This window comes from Chinchilla lanigera, unplaced genomic scaffold (genome assembly GCF_000276665.1).
Source record: "Chinchilla lanigera isolate Chin_1 unplaced genomic scaffold, ChiLan1.0 scaffold00041, whole genome shotgun sequence".
Taxonomy (NCBI): Eukaryota; Metazoa; Chordata; class Mammalia; order Rodentia; family Chinchillidae; genus Chinchilla; species Chinchilla lanigera.
In genome coordinates, this window is record NW_004955442.1 from 15,808,546 (window position 1) to 15,825,390 (window position 16,845).

The window sequence follows — 16,845 nt, forward strand, 5'->3', positions numbered from 1 at the left end:
TGAGGTTGTGAGTTCGATTTCTGGTACTGGAAAAAAAAAACAAAACCCAGATTCAAACAGATATACAGGAGATTAAAACTTCCATTGAAAATATATGCAGCAAAAAAAGTATATGCAGCAGGATGAGCCAGTGTGAGGACAGAATATCAGATCTAGAAGATGGGATTGTGGTTAGTGATCATGAAAAGAAAGACTTCTTAAAAACAGCAAAGGACCACAAAAAAATCAATCCAAAGCTGCTAAGTGATGCAAAGAAGAATAACATAACACTGATCAGAGTCAATGAAAAAGCAGGAGATAATGCAAATAACATAAAAACCTGTTCACAGAAGTTATAGCCGAAATTTCCCAAGCAGGGAAAAAGAATTTGACATACAGGTGAGTGAGGCATATAGAACTCTAATTAATCATGATAAAAAACTACACCAAGACATATAATAGTGAAGATTCCAGAAATTCCACATAAAAACAATATGGAGCTGTTACAGAAAAAAACCCAAATCATGTATAAAGGAAAGCCCAACAGAATCACAGCAGACTTCTCAACATGAATTCTCAAGTCAAGGAGAGCTTGGAGTGAAGTATTTCAAGCTTTAAAACAAAAGAACTTCCAGCCCAGAGTTTTTTTCACACTTTTAAATGTCATTATTAATGGCAAATAAGTTCTCATTTATGGCAAATAAGTCTTCCCAAACACTGAGGAGGGAGAGCCAAATCAATGTTTTCTGGCCTCCAATAAATCTTGCAATTAGAATGGGTTGAATTCCTTTTCTGGCTTCCTAGACACAGCTCACCCTGCTCCCCAACATTTTGCAGTTTAACAACTTGTGGCTTTCCTTCTTTGCTTATGCTGGATTGATGTCTTGAGAACAAACTACCATATCCACTTCAAGTGAATGAGCATGCCAAACATCAGCCAACATCAATCATTCTTAACATGTTGCTTCCCATCATGGAACCATTCATGGTTGCTGGTAGAACTCCAGGATTAACTTCATAACCTATGCCACCACCACCACCTAGAGGTGGAAGTTTCTGGCCTCCTGAACCATATGGATCTCCCATATTCATTGCTCCTTCACCACCCATTCTCATGTCTCTTTCTCTTGGATCCATTTGACTGTAGCCCATTTGACTGTAACTTCTCTTGTAGCCCATTTGACTGTAACTTTCCTCTCTTTGGTGTCTTATCTGTTCTTTCATCTCACATTTGCGAATCATCATCTCTTCCTCCCTTCTATGCCGTTCCTCCTCTTGCCTCAATTGTGTTTCTTTACGTTTCTGCATTTCTTGATTGTGAAGTTCTTCCATACATCTTAATTCTTCCTGGTGCCTCATCAAATCTTGGCACAAAAGATTTGCCTGATACTCATGATATGCATATTCCATTTCACTTTCCAACTTGTCTTTTGCATCCTTCATGTTTTTTTCAACTTGTTGCCTTTGTTGTTTCTCCATTTCATCCAAAGATTTCCATCATTGAGAATATTCATACTCAAATGTGCCATGCTGAGCGAAACGAGGTGGTGTTTCCCTCTCCTTTTGATACATTGGATTCTTCTGGGCAAGCTTTTCAGGAAGACCATCTTCATCATCCAACTGTTCAAGTGGTTCCACAATGCCTGGCCGAGGCATTGTTGTCAGTAGGAAAGCTCCTTCACTGCATCTTTCAAATGCTTTTCTTGCTGCTGGCTTAGAAGCAAATTCAACTATGCCTTTCCCTGTAGATCTTCCATGATCATCCACAATTACAACAGCCCTTTCAATAGGACCAAGCTGGCTAAAGGCTTCTTCCAATAGTTCATTGGAAACATAAGGTGAAAGATTATGAACAGACAGGGCAGCAGCGTGTATGGCAAAATGAACTTGAAGCTGTCTACCCCTCATGGGTGTGTCATCAAGTTCAGCTTTTGCAATTTCAGCCAAGGCTCTAGATTCAAGCTTAATAAATCCCAATCCTTTGCTTTTATTGATAAAAACCTCTCCCGGCTCTCTATATCAGCCCACATTGATGTATCCCACAAAATTATCTTTCAAAACTGATGGAGAAATAAAATAGTTCCATGAAAAAGAACACCTGAAGAAATTCTTGACCACAAAACTAGCATTTCAAAATGTTCTAAAGGACATTCTAGAAAGAGATAACAAGGACTACAATTCCATGAACCTCAACAGAATGAATCTACCAGGCAAGGTAAGTAATTTAAACAGGTGGGGGAGGGAACCAACAACAGGAAAATAACATGACAAGGATAATCAACACATATCAGTAATAACCATCAATGTAAATGGTCTCAATTCACCAATCAAAACAAACAGATTTGCAGAATGGATCAAGAAGCAAGATCCAATAATATGCTGCATACAAGAAATAACATTTAACTAAAAAAGAAATTCACAGACTGAATTTCAAAGTCAAAGAATGGAAAATAATACTTCATGTGACAGGAATCTATAAAAAAGCAGGGGTAGCTAATCTATTTGCAAGTAAAGTGGATTTCAAGCCAAGAGTGATTAAGAGAGAAAAAGAAGGTCACTACATACTTGTAAAGGGAACAACCCCAGAGGAAATGATAACAACCATAAATATATATACACCAAATACTGGCATGCCCAGTTATACAAAATAAATATTAATGGATATAAAAAAATGAGTACTAATACATTTGTAATGGAGGACCTAATACTCCACTGTCACAAATAGAGCAACTATACAAAAAGCAACAATGAAATATCAGAACTGAATTGAACTTTTGAACAAATGCACTTAATAGATGTCTATAGTGTTCCACCCTGCAATATCAGAATACATATTCTTCTTAGGTGAACATGGGATGTTCTCCAAAATACACCACATACTAGCTCATAGAACATGCTTAAGTAAATGCAAAGGAACTGAAATTATCCCATGCATCTTATCAGGCCATAGTGCAATGAAATTGGAAATTAATGGCAAACTAAACCGCAAAATTCCATAAACACATACAAATCAAATAGCACCCCCTTGAACAACCAATGGGTCACAGATGGAATTTAAAAAGAAATTAGTGCTGAGTGGGGTGGTGCATGCCTGTAATCTCACTTGGGAGATTACCTCACTGAGGTAAGAGGATCACCATGAGTTTGAGGCCAGCTTGGGACTATATAAGTGAGTTCAAGGCCAGCCTGCACTATACAGCAAGACTGTGTTTCAAAAAAAAAATTAGAGTTTCCACAACTAAAAGTAATGCCAGTATAACATACTGGAACTTATGGGACACAATGAAATCAATCCTACAGGGAAATTTAAAGTGGTGAATTCCCATATCAGAAAAACAGAGCAAGCTCAAATAAACAGCCTAATGTTGAATCTCAAGCTTCTAGAAAAAGAAGAGCAAGTGAAGCCCAAAGGAGAAACAAGGTAGAAAATTATAAAGATCAGAGCAAAAATTAATGCAATGGAGACTAAGAAAAAAATAGGAAGAATTGATGAAAGATTCTTTGGTTCTTTGAAATATTAAAGAAAATTGATAAACCCTTCACTTACCTTATCAAGAAAAGAAAGAAAAAACTCAAATACGTGGAATTAGGAATGACAATGGTGAAATCACAACAGATCCTGCAGAAATCTGAAGATTGTCAATACCTACTTTGAGAACCTGTAGCCTGTTTTTTATTTATTTATTTATTTATTTGGTACTGGGAATAGAACTCACGACCTTGTGCTTGCCAGGCAGGCACTGTGTCCCTGAGCTATATCCCTGGCCCTGAACACCTGTAGTCTGACAAGATGGACAACAGATGGACAGATTCCTAGATATGTATGAATTACCAAAGCTGAATCAAGAAGATATAAAAATTTTAAATAAAACTAGGCATGGTGGTGCATGCCTATAATCCGAGCACTTGGGAGGCTGAGGCAGGAGGATCGTTGTGAGTTCAAGCCCAGTCTGGGCTACAAAGTGAACTGAAGCCCAGCCTGAACTGCATAGCCAGACCTTGTCCCAAAAAGACAAAAAAAAATCTAAATAAACCAATATCAGTCAATGAAACTGCCAATGTAATTAAAAACCTACCAAAACAGTAAAGCCTAAGCCATAACAGATTCACTGTTGAATTCTTTTTTTTTTAATTTTTTGAGACAGGGTCTCTTTATGCAGTCTAGGCTGGCCTTGAGCTCACTTTGTAGCCCAGGCTGGTCTCAAACTTGCAATGATCTTCCTGCCTCAGCCTCCCGAATGCTGGGATTATAGGCATGCGCCACCACACCTGGCCCACTGTTGAATTCTATGAGAAATTTAGAGAAGACCTATGCCACTATTTCTCAAATTCTTTAATGAAATTGAAAGGGAATCAATACTCCCAAATTCATTCCTGGAAGCAAGCATTACCCTGATACGAAAAGCAGAGAAAGATCCAATGAAAAAAGAGTACAATAGGCCAATCTCCGTAATGAACATAGATGCAAAAATCCTCAGTAAGATACTGGCAAACAGAATGAAGCAAATCATCAAGAAGATGATACACTATGTCCAAGTAGGATTCATTCAAGGGATGCAGGGGTGGTTCAACATACACAAATCGATAAATGTAAAGCACTATACTAACAGAGCCAAGGACAAAAATATATATATATGATTATCTCAACAGATGCAGAAAAAGAATTTGTTTTGTTTTGTTTTGTTTTTTTGTCTTTTTGAGACGGGGTCTCACTACACAGTTCAGGCTGGCCTTGAGCTCACTTTGTAGTCTAGGCTGGTCTTGAACTTACAATGGTCCTCTTGCCTTCACCTTCTGAGTGCTGGGATTATAGGTGTGTGCCACCATACCCGGCCAGAAAAAGGATTTGACAGAGTACAACACCCATTCATGAGAAAAAAACCTACAGAAAATTGGAATAGAAGGTCTTTATCTAAATCTGATAAAAGCCATCTATGACTAACCAACAGCCAACATTATACTATGTGGACAAAAACTGAAAGCTTTCACTTTAAAATCAAGAACAAGAAGACAAGAATGTCCACCATTGCCATTCTTATTCAATATAGTTCTGGAAACATTAGCCAGAGCAATTAGACAAGAGAAAGAAATAAAAGGAATAGTGATAGGAAAGGAAGAAGTTAATGTATCATTACTTGCAGATCACATGAATCTCTACATAGAAGACCCCAAAAACTCCACTGAAAGACTTCTAGATTTAATAACCAAATTCAGTAGCATAGCTGGATACAAAGTCAACACTCAAAAATCAATAGCATTCCTGAACACAAATAACAAACACACTGAAAGAGAAATTAGGGAAATAACACACTTCATAATAACATCCAAAAAAATGAAATGCCTAGGAGTCAATCTAACAAAAAAGTAGAAGACCTTTACACTGAAAACTACAATGAAAGAGGAGATGGAAAAGGATATGAGAAAATGGAAAGAGATCCTTTATTCTTGGGTAAAAATAACCAATATCGTGATAATGACCATTCTTCCACAACTGTTATACAGATTTAATGCAATCCTAATCAAAATACCAATAGTATATCTCACAGAATTAGATAAAACAATCTTAAAATTCATTGGAGCCAGAAGAGACCTAGACTATCAAAAGCAATTCTAGGCAACAAAGCAAGGCAAGGAGCATTACACTCCCTGAGTTGAAATTATACTACAAAGGCATTATGATAAAAAAAGAAAACAGGGGGCTGGGGATTTAGCTCAGTGGCAAAGCGCCTGCCTGGCAAGCGCAAGGTCGTGAGCTCGGTTCCCGGTACCAGAGAAAAACCAAAAAAAAAAAAAAAAAAAAAAAAAAGAAAACAGGATGGTACTGTCAAAAACAAAAACAACAACAACCCAGACCCAAGGATCAATGGAATGGAGTAGAAGATGCAAAAACAACTCCAAACACACTCAACCACCTTATCTCTAACAAAGGTGTCAAACACCTTCACTGGAAGAAAGACAGCCTCTTTAATAAATGGTGCTGGAAAAACTGGCTTTCTACATGCAGAAGACTAACTCCGGACTCACGTATCACCATGTACTAAGTAAAATGGAAATGGATCAAAGATCTAAATATTAAACAGAAATATTAAATCTGCTGGAAGATAGAATAGGTAGAACTCTTGAAGAAATTGGTGTAGGCAAAGACTTTATGAAGAAAATGCTGATCACAGAGGAACTATCATGAAGAATCAACAATTGAGATCTCATCTAATTGAAAAGCTTTTGCATAGCAAGAGAAACCACCAACAGAGTGAAAAGACAGCCTACAGTGTGGGAAAAATTTTTGCCAATTGTTCCTCAGACAAGAGACTACTATCTAGAATATGTAAAGAACTCCAAAGAATCACACCCCCAAATGTAAAGACCCATTCCAAAAGTGGACATCTGAAATAAATAGACACATCTCAGAAGTAGAAACAGCAAATAAATACATGAAAAATGTTGAACATCACTGGTCATTGGAGAGATGTAAATTAAAACAACACTGAGATTACATCTCATTTCAGAAAGAATGGCTGTCATCAAGAAATCAATAACAAATGCGGAGGGGATGTGGGGAAAAAGGAACCCTTCTCCATTGTTGGTGGGAATGTAGATGTTGCAACCACTGTGGAAATCAGGGTGGAGATTCCTCAAAAAACTAGGACTAGGGGCTGGGAATGTGGCTCAGTGGTAGTGTTCTTGCCTTGCATGCACAAGGCCCTGGGTTTGATCCCTGGCAACACACACACACACACACACACACACACACACACACACACACAGAGAGAGAGAGAGAGAGAGAGAGAACTAGAGGTTCCAGACAACCCAGCTATTCCTCTTCTTGGTATCTTCTGGAAAGAATTAAAAGCATACCACAGCAATATATGCACACCGTGTTTATAGTGGTGTGGTTTATGATACCTAATCTTGGAAACAGCCCAACTGCTCATCAACTGGTGAATGGATAAAGATGTGGGGTGTTTTTATACAATGGAGTACCACTCTACCATAAAAAAGGATAGACTTTAAACATTTCTATGTAAATGGATGGCCCTTGAGCCCATACTCTTAAGTGAAATAAATCGGACATACACGTGTAAAGACTGCATTGTTTCTCTGTTGTGAGAATTCAAAGTGTAAATAAGGACCAAAATGTATAATAGGTATTGTGAAATAGGAAGAAAATATGGAAATGGGGAGAGGAATATAGGAGAGGTATCGAAAAGGAAAGAAGGGAAACGTAAAAAAAAAAACAAGAAAAGAAGGAAAAAATGGAAACAAAGCTTTTGTAAATGTCGAGGGGAAGAGAGCTTGAAGGCAGGCTAGGGGAATGGGGAAAAAAACTGTCATGGACAGGAACAAATTCTCTATAATGAATGTGATCATTATGTATATCTAAAATGTACCAATAAAATCTGATTAGAAAAGAAAAAAAAGGCTGGGTATAGTGGTGCACATGTATAATCCCAGCACTCAGGAGGCTGAAGCAGGAAGATATTACAAGTTTGAGACTAGCCTGGGCTACAAAGTGAGCTCGAGGCCAGCCTGAACTGCATAGTGAGACCCTGTTTCAAAAAAGCAAAACTTTAAACAAAAAAAAAGAAAGAAAAGAAATCAACCAATAAGAAATGCTGGCAGGGTGGTACGGAGAAAGTAACCCTTCTCTACTGCTGGTGGGAGTGTAGACTGGTACAACCACTGTGGAAATCAATGTGGAGATTCCTCAAAAAACTAAAACTAGAGCTATTCCTCTTCTTGGTATTTTCCAGAAAGAATTAAAAGCATCATACTGCAGCAATATATGCACACCCATGTTTATAGTAGCACAGTTTGTAATAGCCAAACTTAGAAACAGCCCAAAGACCCATCAACTGATGAACTGATAAAGCTGATGCTTTCTTTTTTACAAGGAAATACTACTTAGCCATAAATAAGGATAAGTTTGAGACATTTCTAGCTAAATGGATGGATCTTGAGACTGTACACTTAAGTGAATAAACTGGACACACATATTTAAACACTGCATTGTTTCTCTGGTGCAAGAAACCAAAAGTGTAAATAAAGACCAAAATGTAAAATAGGAGCTGGGCTTGGTAGCGCATGCCTGTAATCCCAGCACTTGGGAGGCTGAAGCAGGAGGATCGTTGTGAGTTCAAGACCATTCTGGGCTACAAAGTGAGCTCAAGGCCAGCCTGAACTGCATAATGAGACCCTGTCTCAAAAAGACAAAAAAAAAAAATGTATGCTAGATATTGGGTAATTGGAAGAAAATGTACAAATAAGAAGAGCAAGGGAGGGAAGAGGGGAAATGAAAGGAAGGGACAAGAAAAAAAAGAAGCAAAAAATGGAATAAAGCTTTTGTAAATAAGGAGGGGAAGAGGGGTTGAAGGGAGAGGAGAGGAATGGGAAAAGAAGTCATATATATCATGAACAGTTACAAATTCTCCATGATTAATGTTGGTTTTTTGTGGGAGTCAGTGGTCTCTCGGTATTTCCCGGGAGAAAATCGAGGAGAGGATTTAGAAAATAAGGACAAGAGACAGTAGCCAGGGTCAGGTGGAGGTACCTCTTGCCTGATGAGCACGAGGACTGACCTCAGCAGTAGGGGTGTTTATTTTATACACTTGCAAAGTAGTATCATGAGAGATAATGTTGCCTAGCGACTAAGACTGTAATTGTCCAAGCAGGATAACTTTTTTCAATACTGAGATAGCTTGACTGCCTGAGGCACTCTGGCTCTGTCCCACCCTCACACACAGGACCAACAACCAACTCCAGCAGCTCCCAACAGTTTTTGTTTTTTGTTTTTTTCTTTTTGAGACAGGGTCTCGCTATGCAGTTCAGGCTGGCCTTGAGCTCACTTTGTAGCCCAAGCTGGTCTCAAACTCACAACAGTCCTCCTGCTTCAGCCTCCTGAATGCTGGGATTACAGGCATGTGCCACCATGCCTGGCTTGATTAACGTTATTGATATAGGGGAAATGCTAGATGTCACATAGGCTGAGCACATAGTCCCCCGAATTTGAATAATGAATTCTAAGGAACAGTGGAAGTTAACAGTAGGAAAATTTACTGGAGAAAAGGAATGGGGAATAGGAATGGGGAAATGGGGAATAGAAATAGGTCCTGAGAAACAGTGATATAAAGGAAAGAAACTCCCCACCTGAAAGATATCTGGCAGGAGTTCATGTTCTTTTTTTTTTTTTTTTTTTCCTTTTTGAGACAGGGACTCGCTATGCAGTTCAGGCTGGCCTTGAGCTCACTTTATAGCCCAGGCTGGTCTCGAACTCTCAATGATCCTCCTGTCTCAGCCTCCCAAGTGCTGGGATTACAGGAGTGCGCCACCACACCCAGCTAGGAGTTCACGTTCTCTAAAATCCAGGAATGAATTTTAGGGACAACGGAGGTTAAGAGCAGAATATATTTACTGAGGGAAAAAAAAACTTCTATCTGAGAGAGGGACAGAAAGGGGACCAAGTGGGTTGCCTAGGAATCTGTCTATCCTAGGGAATTTTATGGAGCAAAACCATGAGATGAGGTGGGTCCAAGGTGGGAAACATGGGAACTCACTAGGTGGGCATGAGATGGGACAAAACTATGGTCAACCAATAAGATTAAAAGCATAATTGCTCAGGTAAAATTGATTATATTGGATCAAATAGGGAGGCGAGTCACATAGCAAGTGGGTAAGAATACAAAACAGGGGCTTTTCCTATAGGGGGTTGAGTTAGTGACTCTTCTTGAGTTTCTCAAGGTGATAGAGACCTACTTGGAATATCAATCCCTAATGTTTACCCTTAGGGAGGTATGTGGATGCATTGGTTATATTCTTTGTCTTGAGGTCTGGCCCACAGCTGGAGGTGTCTGTCTCCCCCACAGTTGCAAGGTATCTCATCTTCTGCACTCATTCCTTTGCAGGCCTGACCCTGTCTGACTGCCTATAATATTTCTATCTAACTCAGCTGCCTATAACAGGAGGAGTCCTGAATGGGTTGCCAATGAACCTACCTCTCGAAGTTTTAGAGCAAAATCATGAGGTGGGTACAAAGTGAGTCAAAATTATGATCAACCAATAAGATTGCAAGTATAGTCACTTAGGTATTATTATCTAATGGTATCAAGGGCACACTGTACCAATAAAAACCTCAAAATTTGTGCAAAAAAAAAAAAAAAGAAATTCTATATTTTATTTTCTAAATCAAATTAAAATTTCCACAACTTCCTGTTTCCCAGCATTTGGAGAAATTCAAGTTCCAGTTTGCTGCAAAGGGCCTCCTGCCTTCTCTAGAGGCCACGAGGTGCCTGTGAGTTATTGGGGGTGAGCTCCACATTTTTGGGGGATCAGGGGTTTTTTTTTGGTACTGGGAATCAAACTCAGAACTTTGCACTTGCCAGGCAGGCACTGAGCCACTGAGCTATGTCCCAGGCTGAACCACTGTTTTCTCATTTCCCAGTGGCGCACTCTCACCCCGCAGAGTACACTTCTTTTCCTATCTTTAATACCTTTAACAAATGCAAAACCTCACTTCAGTACTTTTTGCGGTTGTCTTAACCAACCAATTCTTTGTTCAGGATACCAAGAACCTAAAAGCATCTCTAAGAGTCCATTACATCCCAGAACTCCAGTAATAAAGGCATTTTTACTTTTTGTATTTGGTCTAAGGCACTGTCTGTGGTATGCCCAGGTGTGTGTACAACAGGATGAACTGCAGTTTTTTTGTGACATAAGTATACATCAGTGCCTTGTGAGATGGCATTCAGAGGACCAGTTTGTAAAAGAATTTACCAAGGAATGTAGAAAAGAGGAAAGTTTATTTAGATCAAGATATGCTACCCAAAGAGACTGGGCAGAGTTTCAGTTTTCCAAGAGATGAATTGTGTAATGAGGGTGACAGACTGGGGTTTTCATGAGGGTTTGAGGATATTTTTAAAAAGCCAGGGTTCTAGATAGCAAATGTGATTATCTGAAGAATGTCTTTTCCTGGATCATATGGCTCCTTACAGATCTTCAGGGAGCACCTCTATTGAGGTACAGTATTGAACAGTTTACATTTGCAAGTTTGACAAGACCATTTCCTCTGGCCTTTAGCTTTAGATAACTTGATAAGGAGGTCTACACCTATTTTGACTTGTTTTGTTTTGAGCCAAGGTCTCACTATGTAGTTCAAATTGGCCTTGAACTCATGGTGATCCTCCTGCCTCATGCTCCCAAGTGCTAGGATTACAGGCTTGCACAACCCACCCAGCTACACTTATCTTTTAGAGAAGATGGGTCACTACTCTGGGAGGAAGGCATGGGCTTTATATCAAAAGATGTATTGCTGTTTTATGACCGCCTCCTGAGAGTCTGATGCCTTTAACTGGAAATCTTTTGTTAAGGGTTTTAACCGAAGCTCAGCCATTAAGAGTTTTAATCTATTTCACTGCCTACAGGTGGCCACTACAATAAGATCATATTCAGTACGGCTGATTCTGACGATGGTATGTCCCCAAACCACAGCTTCCGTTCAGAACAGACCGCCAGGCACACGAACCTCCATGGTGCTCCTCCCAGAGGCTGTCACGTAACTGGAATGCCCAAGCAGTCTGTGGACAGTGCCGGCCTATCCGTCCCAAGGGCATATATGTCTTCTGGGGACATGGGACAGTGCAAGTGGGCGCGAAGTCCTTTCGGCACGCAGCGGCGTTCGCCCAGAAGGGACGGTGTCAAGGCTCGTCGAAGCCTGGCCCGGCCTTCGGGCAGCTGGCATTACTAAGACACGGGCTGGGCAGGAGGCCACGTGCGGAGTGGGCCCCCATCAAGTGGAAAAATCACGCTCCTTGGGGACCCAGAAGAGGTCCCACAGAGGCTGATGGTCCTGAGAAGAAGACACAGAAGGGCATCCATTCCCAAGGCCACGGGAAAGCGGGTGTCAGGCTCTCACCCCGAAGGGCTTTACGCTGGTGCAGGACGCTCCCAGCCGACCTCGTCCGAGGACCGCGGCCACTCACTCCTCACCTGTGGCCACGGGCCACGTGGCTTGGTTCACCAGGGTGGGATGAAAAACTACACTTCCCGGCATACTCTTGTGGGCGCCAGGGCGGGGCCTGACACGGAAGCGCGTTTACAGGCATTACGTAATTTCCGTTGCGCGGCTAGGCTCACGTTTTGTAGTCGTGAGCCGAGCGCTAGTATGGCGTCCAACTTCCGGTTCTGTGCGACGGAAGTGACGTGCTGCGGCACGCCGAGCACAGAGCTGAGGGCAAGATGAACATGGTCTTGTGTCCTCCCGCGGCCGGGTGAGCCACGTGAGGTCTAGGCAGGTTGAGGGTGGGAAGCATAGGGCGAGAAAAAGCGGGTGGGAGGAAGCGGACGGGAAGAGCGCTCACTACTTTCCCTCTTTTAGGGCAGCTCGGGCGTTGAGGCTGGTGGGCTGGGCTTCTCGAAGCCTGCATCTACCGCCTAGTGGCCCTGCTCGCGGCCAGCCTCCGGTTGACCAGGAGGAAGACCCCAACCGACCCATTCAGTTTTCCTCCAGCAAAGCCAACCCATCTCACTGGACGGTGGGGCATTCCCTCGGAAAGGGGCAGCAGCGGCCCTGGTGGAAAGTGCTGCCCCTCAGCTTCTCTCTTATGGCTCTGGTCATCTGGTGCTATCTCAGAGAGGAGAGCGAAGCGGACCGGTGGTTGAGACAAGTTTTGGGAGAAGTACCGGAGCCCCATGATCGTCCTGAGGAGCCTGGAACGCCTGCTGCCTTCGGGGCGAGAACTAAATAGGGGGCCTGCTGGGGCTAGCAGGAGGGAAGCAACCAATCGCCCTTCGAAATTATTTGACATTGCGTTTAACTGTTTCTGTTCTGGTTATGCGCGTGTCTTCCGTCCATACGGACTCAGTTAGTGCTCTTGGCACTGACATGCGTGAAGGCAGAGCACAAAGTGAGCATCTAGTAATCTTGCCTGACACCGGTGTTCAAAGCCATTTCAGAGCCATAGAATTGGCTTTGGCTGCACTGGGTGTTGTTGGATTTGTGATGTCTTTGTACAGCCTAATCATGTTTCCAAAGCAGTTCTGGTGGCACTTGTAATCCAGTGTTAATTTACAGTCATTTGCTCTCCAAGACAATAACTGGCAGAGGTGTTAATATTTATAATGTGCCGTGTTGGTTATAAATAGTTGATGTTAGTTTTCAAGACAGAATAATTGGCAGAGGTTTTAAGCTTTATAATGTACTGTTGGGTATAAATAACAATTGATGTTAGTCCTGCATACTAAGTGAAAATACATTTTGATAAGGTTGAACCATGGTGATGTTTTTCTTTTGAATTTTGTTTAAAAAAAAAAAAAAAGTATTTTAGGGCCAGGAATATAGCTCAGCAGCACAGGTGCTTGCCTGGCAAGCGGAAGGTCCTGAGTTCAATTCCTGGTACCAAGTAATGAAGAAAAGAAAAAAAAAAGTATTTTAGTAGGCCAGCAACCTCAACTTCTCAGTTTTCCTCTCTCTGTCCTTCCAAATGGGAATTTAAGAAACCTAAATGTGAATTGTGGAATACAAAATCAAGTGGTAGCAGAAGTAAGGAACTTTTTCAGCTTTCTGCAAAGCCTTAGAAAGGCAACAATTTGCTGAGTAGAGTATACTGATAAGTATTTCTTTTCAGGGCACTGGTTTGGAGCCAGGTGTGAGGTGTGATGGTATACATCTGTAATTCCAGCTACTCTGGAAGAAGAGGCAGGAGGGATTGGCAAGTTTGAGGCCATCAGTCTAGGCAACTTCAGTGAGACGCTGTCTGCAAAAAAAACAAAACTGAAGTTGGGGGCAGTTCCTGGGTTGAATCCCCTGCGTGTGTGTGTGCGCGCACACGCACACACCCACACATCCACACCCATTTTGGGGTGCCCTAATGATATCTTTTCCCAAGCAGTGAAAAAAATCTCCCTTGGTTCTGAATTAATTGTAAGATGCATGAAAGGAAACTTTTATTTACTGAAGCTTCTAGTGGAAGTTATTTTAATGTGTTTGTAGTGCTGAAGGAAATGAGGCATTTCTTTGTTTTTGTTTTTGAGACAAGGTCTCGCTATGCACTTCAGGCTGGCCTTGAGCTCACTTTGTAGCCCAGGCTGGCCTCAAACTTGCAACGATCTTCCTGCCTCAGCCTTCCAAGTGCTGGGATTACAGGCGTGAGCCACCATGCCTGGCTCTGTTTTTTTTTTTTTGAGGCATTTCTCTGATGCAGATGTTTGAACTAAAGGTTTTTGGCCAGTCACTACCCTCTCACAAGAGCCTCTCCACACAAAGTGCTCTAATGGTCTCGCACACTTTTGTAAGTTAGGAGACAAGTTTCCCTCTATCAGTGATGTACCTGACTTTCATTTGTGCTTTATGGTCACTTTTTTTGTTTATGTATTTATTTGTTGGTCTTTTTGAGACAGGGTCTCACTATGCAGTTCAGGCTGGCCTTGAGCTCACTTTGTAGCCCAGGCTGGCCTTGAATTCACAACAATCCTCCTGCCTCAGCCTCCTGAGTGCTGGGATTACGGGGGTGCGCCACCATGCCCGGCCTGGTCATTTTTTTTGAACTCTTAAGATTTTTGTCACATTCCTTAAGACACTGGATTCCTTTATGAGTGTGGAGATGTCAGGATGCATCTTTAGGAGGTAATAGGTCACAGCAGTGTAACCAGCAGTTGGCCACACTGGGAAGGTTGAAATGGGGGTCACCTATGAAGATCAGGACCCTCAGTCTGGCTGAGTGCAAGCCACTAGCTGTACTGCTGCACAGGAAGCAAACCAGGCAAGTTCATTTTTAAAAAGATGATGAAACTGAGTTTTTGAAAGCTTGACATAACCTTAACGCCATTACATGGTCCCATTGGGCACCTAGAACTAAGATGTTTTCTTTTTGGCCTGATGTGGTTGTGACTTGGTTGGTTGCGAACCATTTTGTTTGAATAACAGTTATTTTAAACCAAACTTTTACTCTCACTAGCTCACACATGTGTATAGTCAGAACTGGAGAGAACTGTGCTAATTGAAAGTAATTTTCTCTTTTTTTTTTTTCTTGTGGTGTTGGGTATTGAACCCAGAGATGTGTGTGTAAGCACTCTACCACTAAATCCTCAGCATTAACAGCAAATTTCTTATGACAAAAGCAACATGTCTATTTGTTTTCTGGAGAAGTTAAGACACTAAGCAAGAAGATTAGAAACACCAGTAATCTTACAACCCAGAGGTAACCACTGTGAACACCATGTCATTTACATTTCCAAATTGTTCGAGAACAAGAGGGATTTAAAAAGGAAAATTCATTTCTGTGGTGCTGTATATTGAATCCAGGGCCTTGTGCAAGTTACACAAATCCTCTACCACATGCAGTGGACAGTGAGAGCCTCTAGGCTGGTGACTTCATGGCAGTGATGTGGATAGTTGATGTCATAAGCAAAAGGACATTTGGCCAGGTGGGGGCAGTGGGCAGCCTATCTCACACCTGGAGTTTCTACCTGATTTTACAACAAAGCAGGTTCTAATATGAATAGTTTTTTTTTTTTTTGGTTTTTTGGTTTTTCTCCGGTACCGGGAACCGAACTCACGACCTTGCGCTTGCCAGGCAGGCACTTTGCCGCTGAGCTAAATCCCCAGCCCCTACTAATATGAATAGTTAAGTAAGTCTTTTATTTATCTTTTTGTAGGGTGCTTATTTCCCCCACTGAACTGTAGCTTGTGTTTTTCCTAAGGTGCTTGACTTCTCCATATAAACTCCTAGTAAGTCTTCAGCATGGTGGAGGACCACTGCAAGCATAGTAGAACATAGTCAGTTACAGTAATGCCATGGACAAAAGGAGGAAGAAATTGTGAAAAATTAAAATTTTTTCAAGGAAGAGGAGGTTCACTAAATGACTTTTTTGAGACAGGGTCTCACTATGTAGTTGGAGCTGGCCTTGAACTCACAGTGGTCTCCTTGTGTCAGCCTTCTAAGGGTTGGGATTTTTTTTCCCTGCAAAAAGGTGAAGTAATACACTCAGTGGAAACCCTGGTCTAAGCCTGGTACTACCCCAGCCTTTGAAGAACATTCATTGACAGTGTGAAAAAACAACACTGCAGTCTTTATCGCCTATTATACTTTGCTGTCGCAAGGAAAATGTCTCAGGTGAGAAGAAAATTGAAGTGGCTTCTCAACAGCAAAACTTCTAAATTCCTTTATCCTGAACCCTCAGCTTCCTTGTTTGAGTTCTGAGGCTTTCTAGCCAGCTCTGCTGTCTCACAGATGAAAAGTGATCCTTCATTGTTCTGTATCTCTCCAAGCTACAGAACCTAGTGTTAGCCTAGATGCCCCCCCCACACACACACTTGGGATTGAACCCAGGAGTGCTCTACCACTGAACTACATCACGACAATCCTACTCCCCACCTCCTTTTGAAACCTGATCTGGCCAAAGTGCCCTAGCTGGGTTATGCTTCTTGTCAGTAGCTGGAATTACAGATGTGCACCACCGTGCACCTCTGTCCTAGACTTTTTTTCATTACTTGCACCTAACCAATCTTGAGATATGCTTATTCTGAAGAACTGAGGGACTGGCCCTTCTGTGCTTCATTTTAATGCTTGATTTACTTTGAAAATGCCATGTTCTTGTTTTTTTTTTATCATTTTAATTTCAAGATGTCATGTTTGTAGAGGTAATAATTCATTGAGAAAATGTGAACATACTCATCCTACCAGCAAGTGGTAATTTTCACTTTATTATTTAAGACAACACGTGGGCTGGGGATGTAGCTCAGTGGCACAGCGCCTGCCTGGTAAGCAGGAGGCCCTGAGTTTGAGTTCTGGTACTAATAAATAAATAAATAAGCCTGGTGTGGTGGTGAACACCTGTAATCCCAGCACTGGGGAGGCTGAGGCAGGAGGATCATTG

General features: G+C 41.6%; 1 protein-coding gene and 1 pseudogene across 1 annotated transcript; one reads left to right on the forward strand and one right to left on the reverse strand.

Annotated features, from left to right (window-relative positions):
* Positions 1-828: 828 nt before the first annotated feature.
* Positions 829-12,074, reverse strand: LOC102012693 (annotated as a pseudogene).
* Positions 12,075-12,138: 64 nt separating this feature from the next.
* Positions 12,139-13,239, forward strand: LOC102009553 (chromosome unknown open reading frame, human C16orf91). Its single transcript, XM_005391583.2, has 2 exons — positions 12,139-12,239; positions 12,347-13,239. Exons 1-2 carry the CDS (start codon positions 12,208-12,210, stop codon positions 12,714-12,716), a joined length of 402 nt encoding a protein of 133 aa, XP_005391640.1. The 5' UTR covers positions 12,139-12,207; the 3' UTR covers positions 12,717-13,239.
* Positions 13,240-16,845: the final 3,606 nt, after the last annotated feature.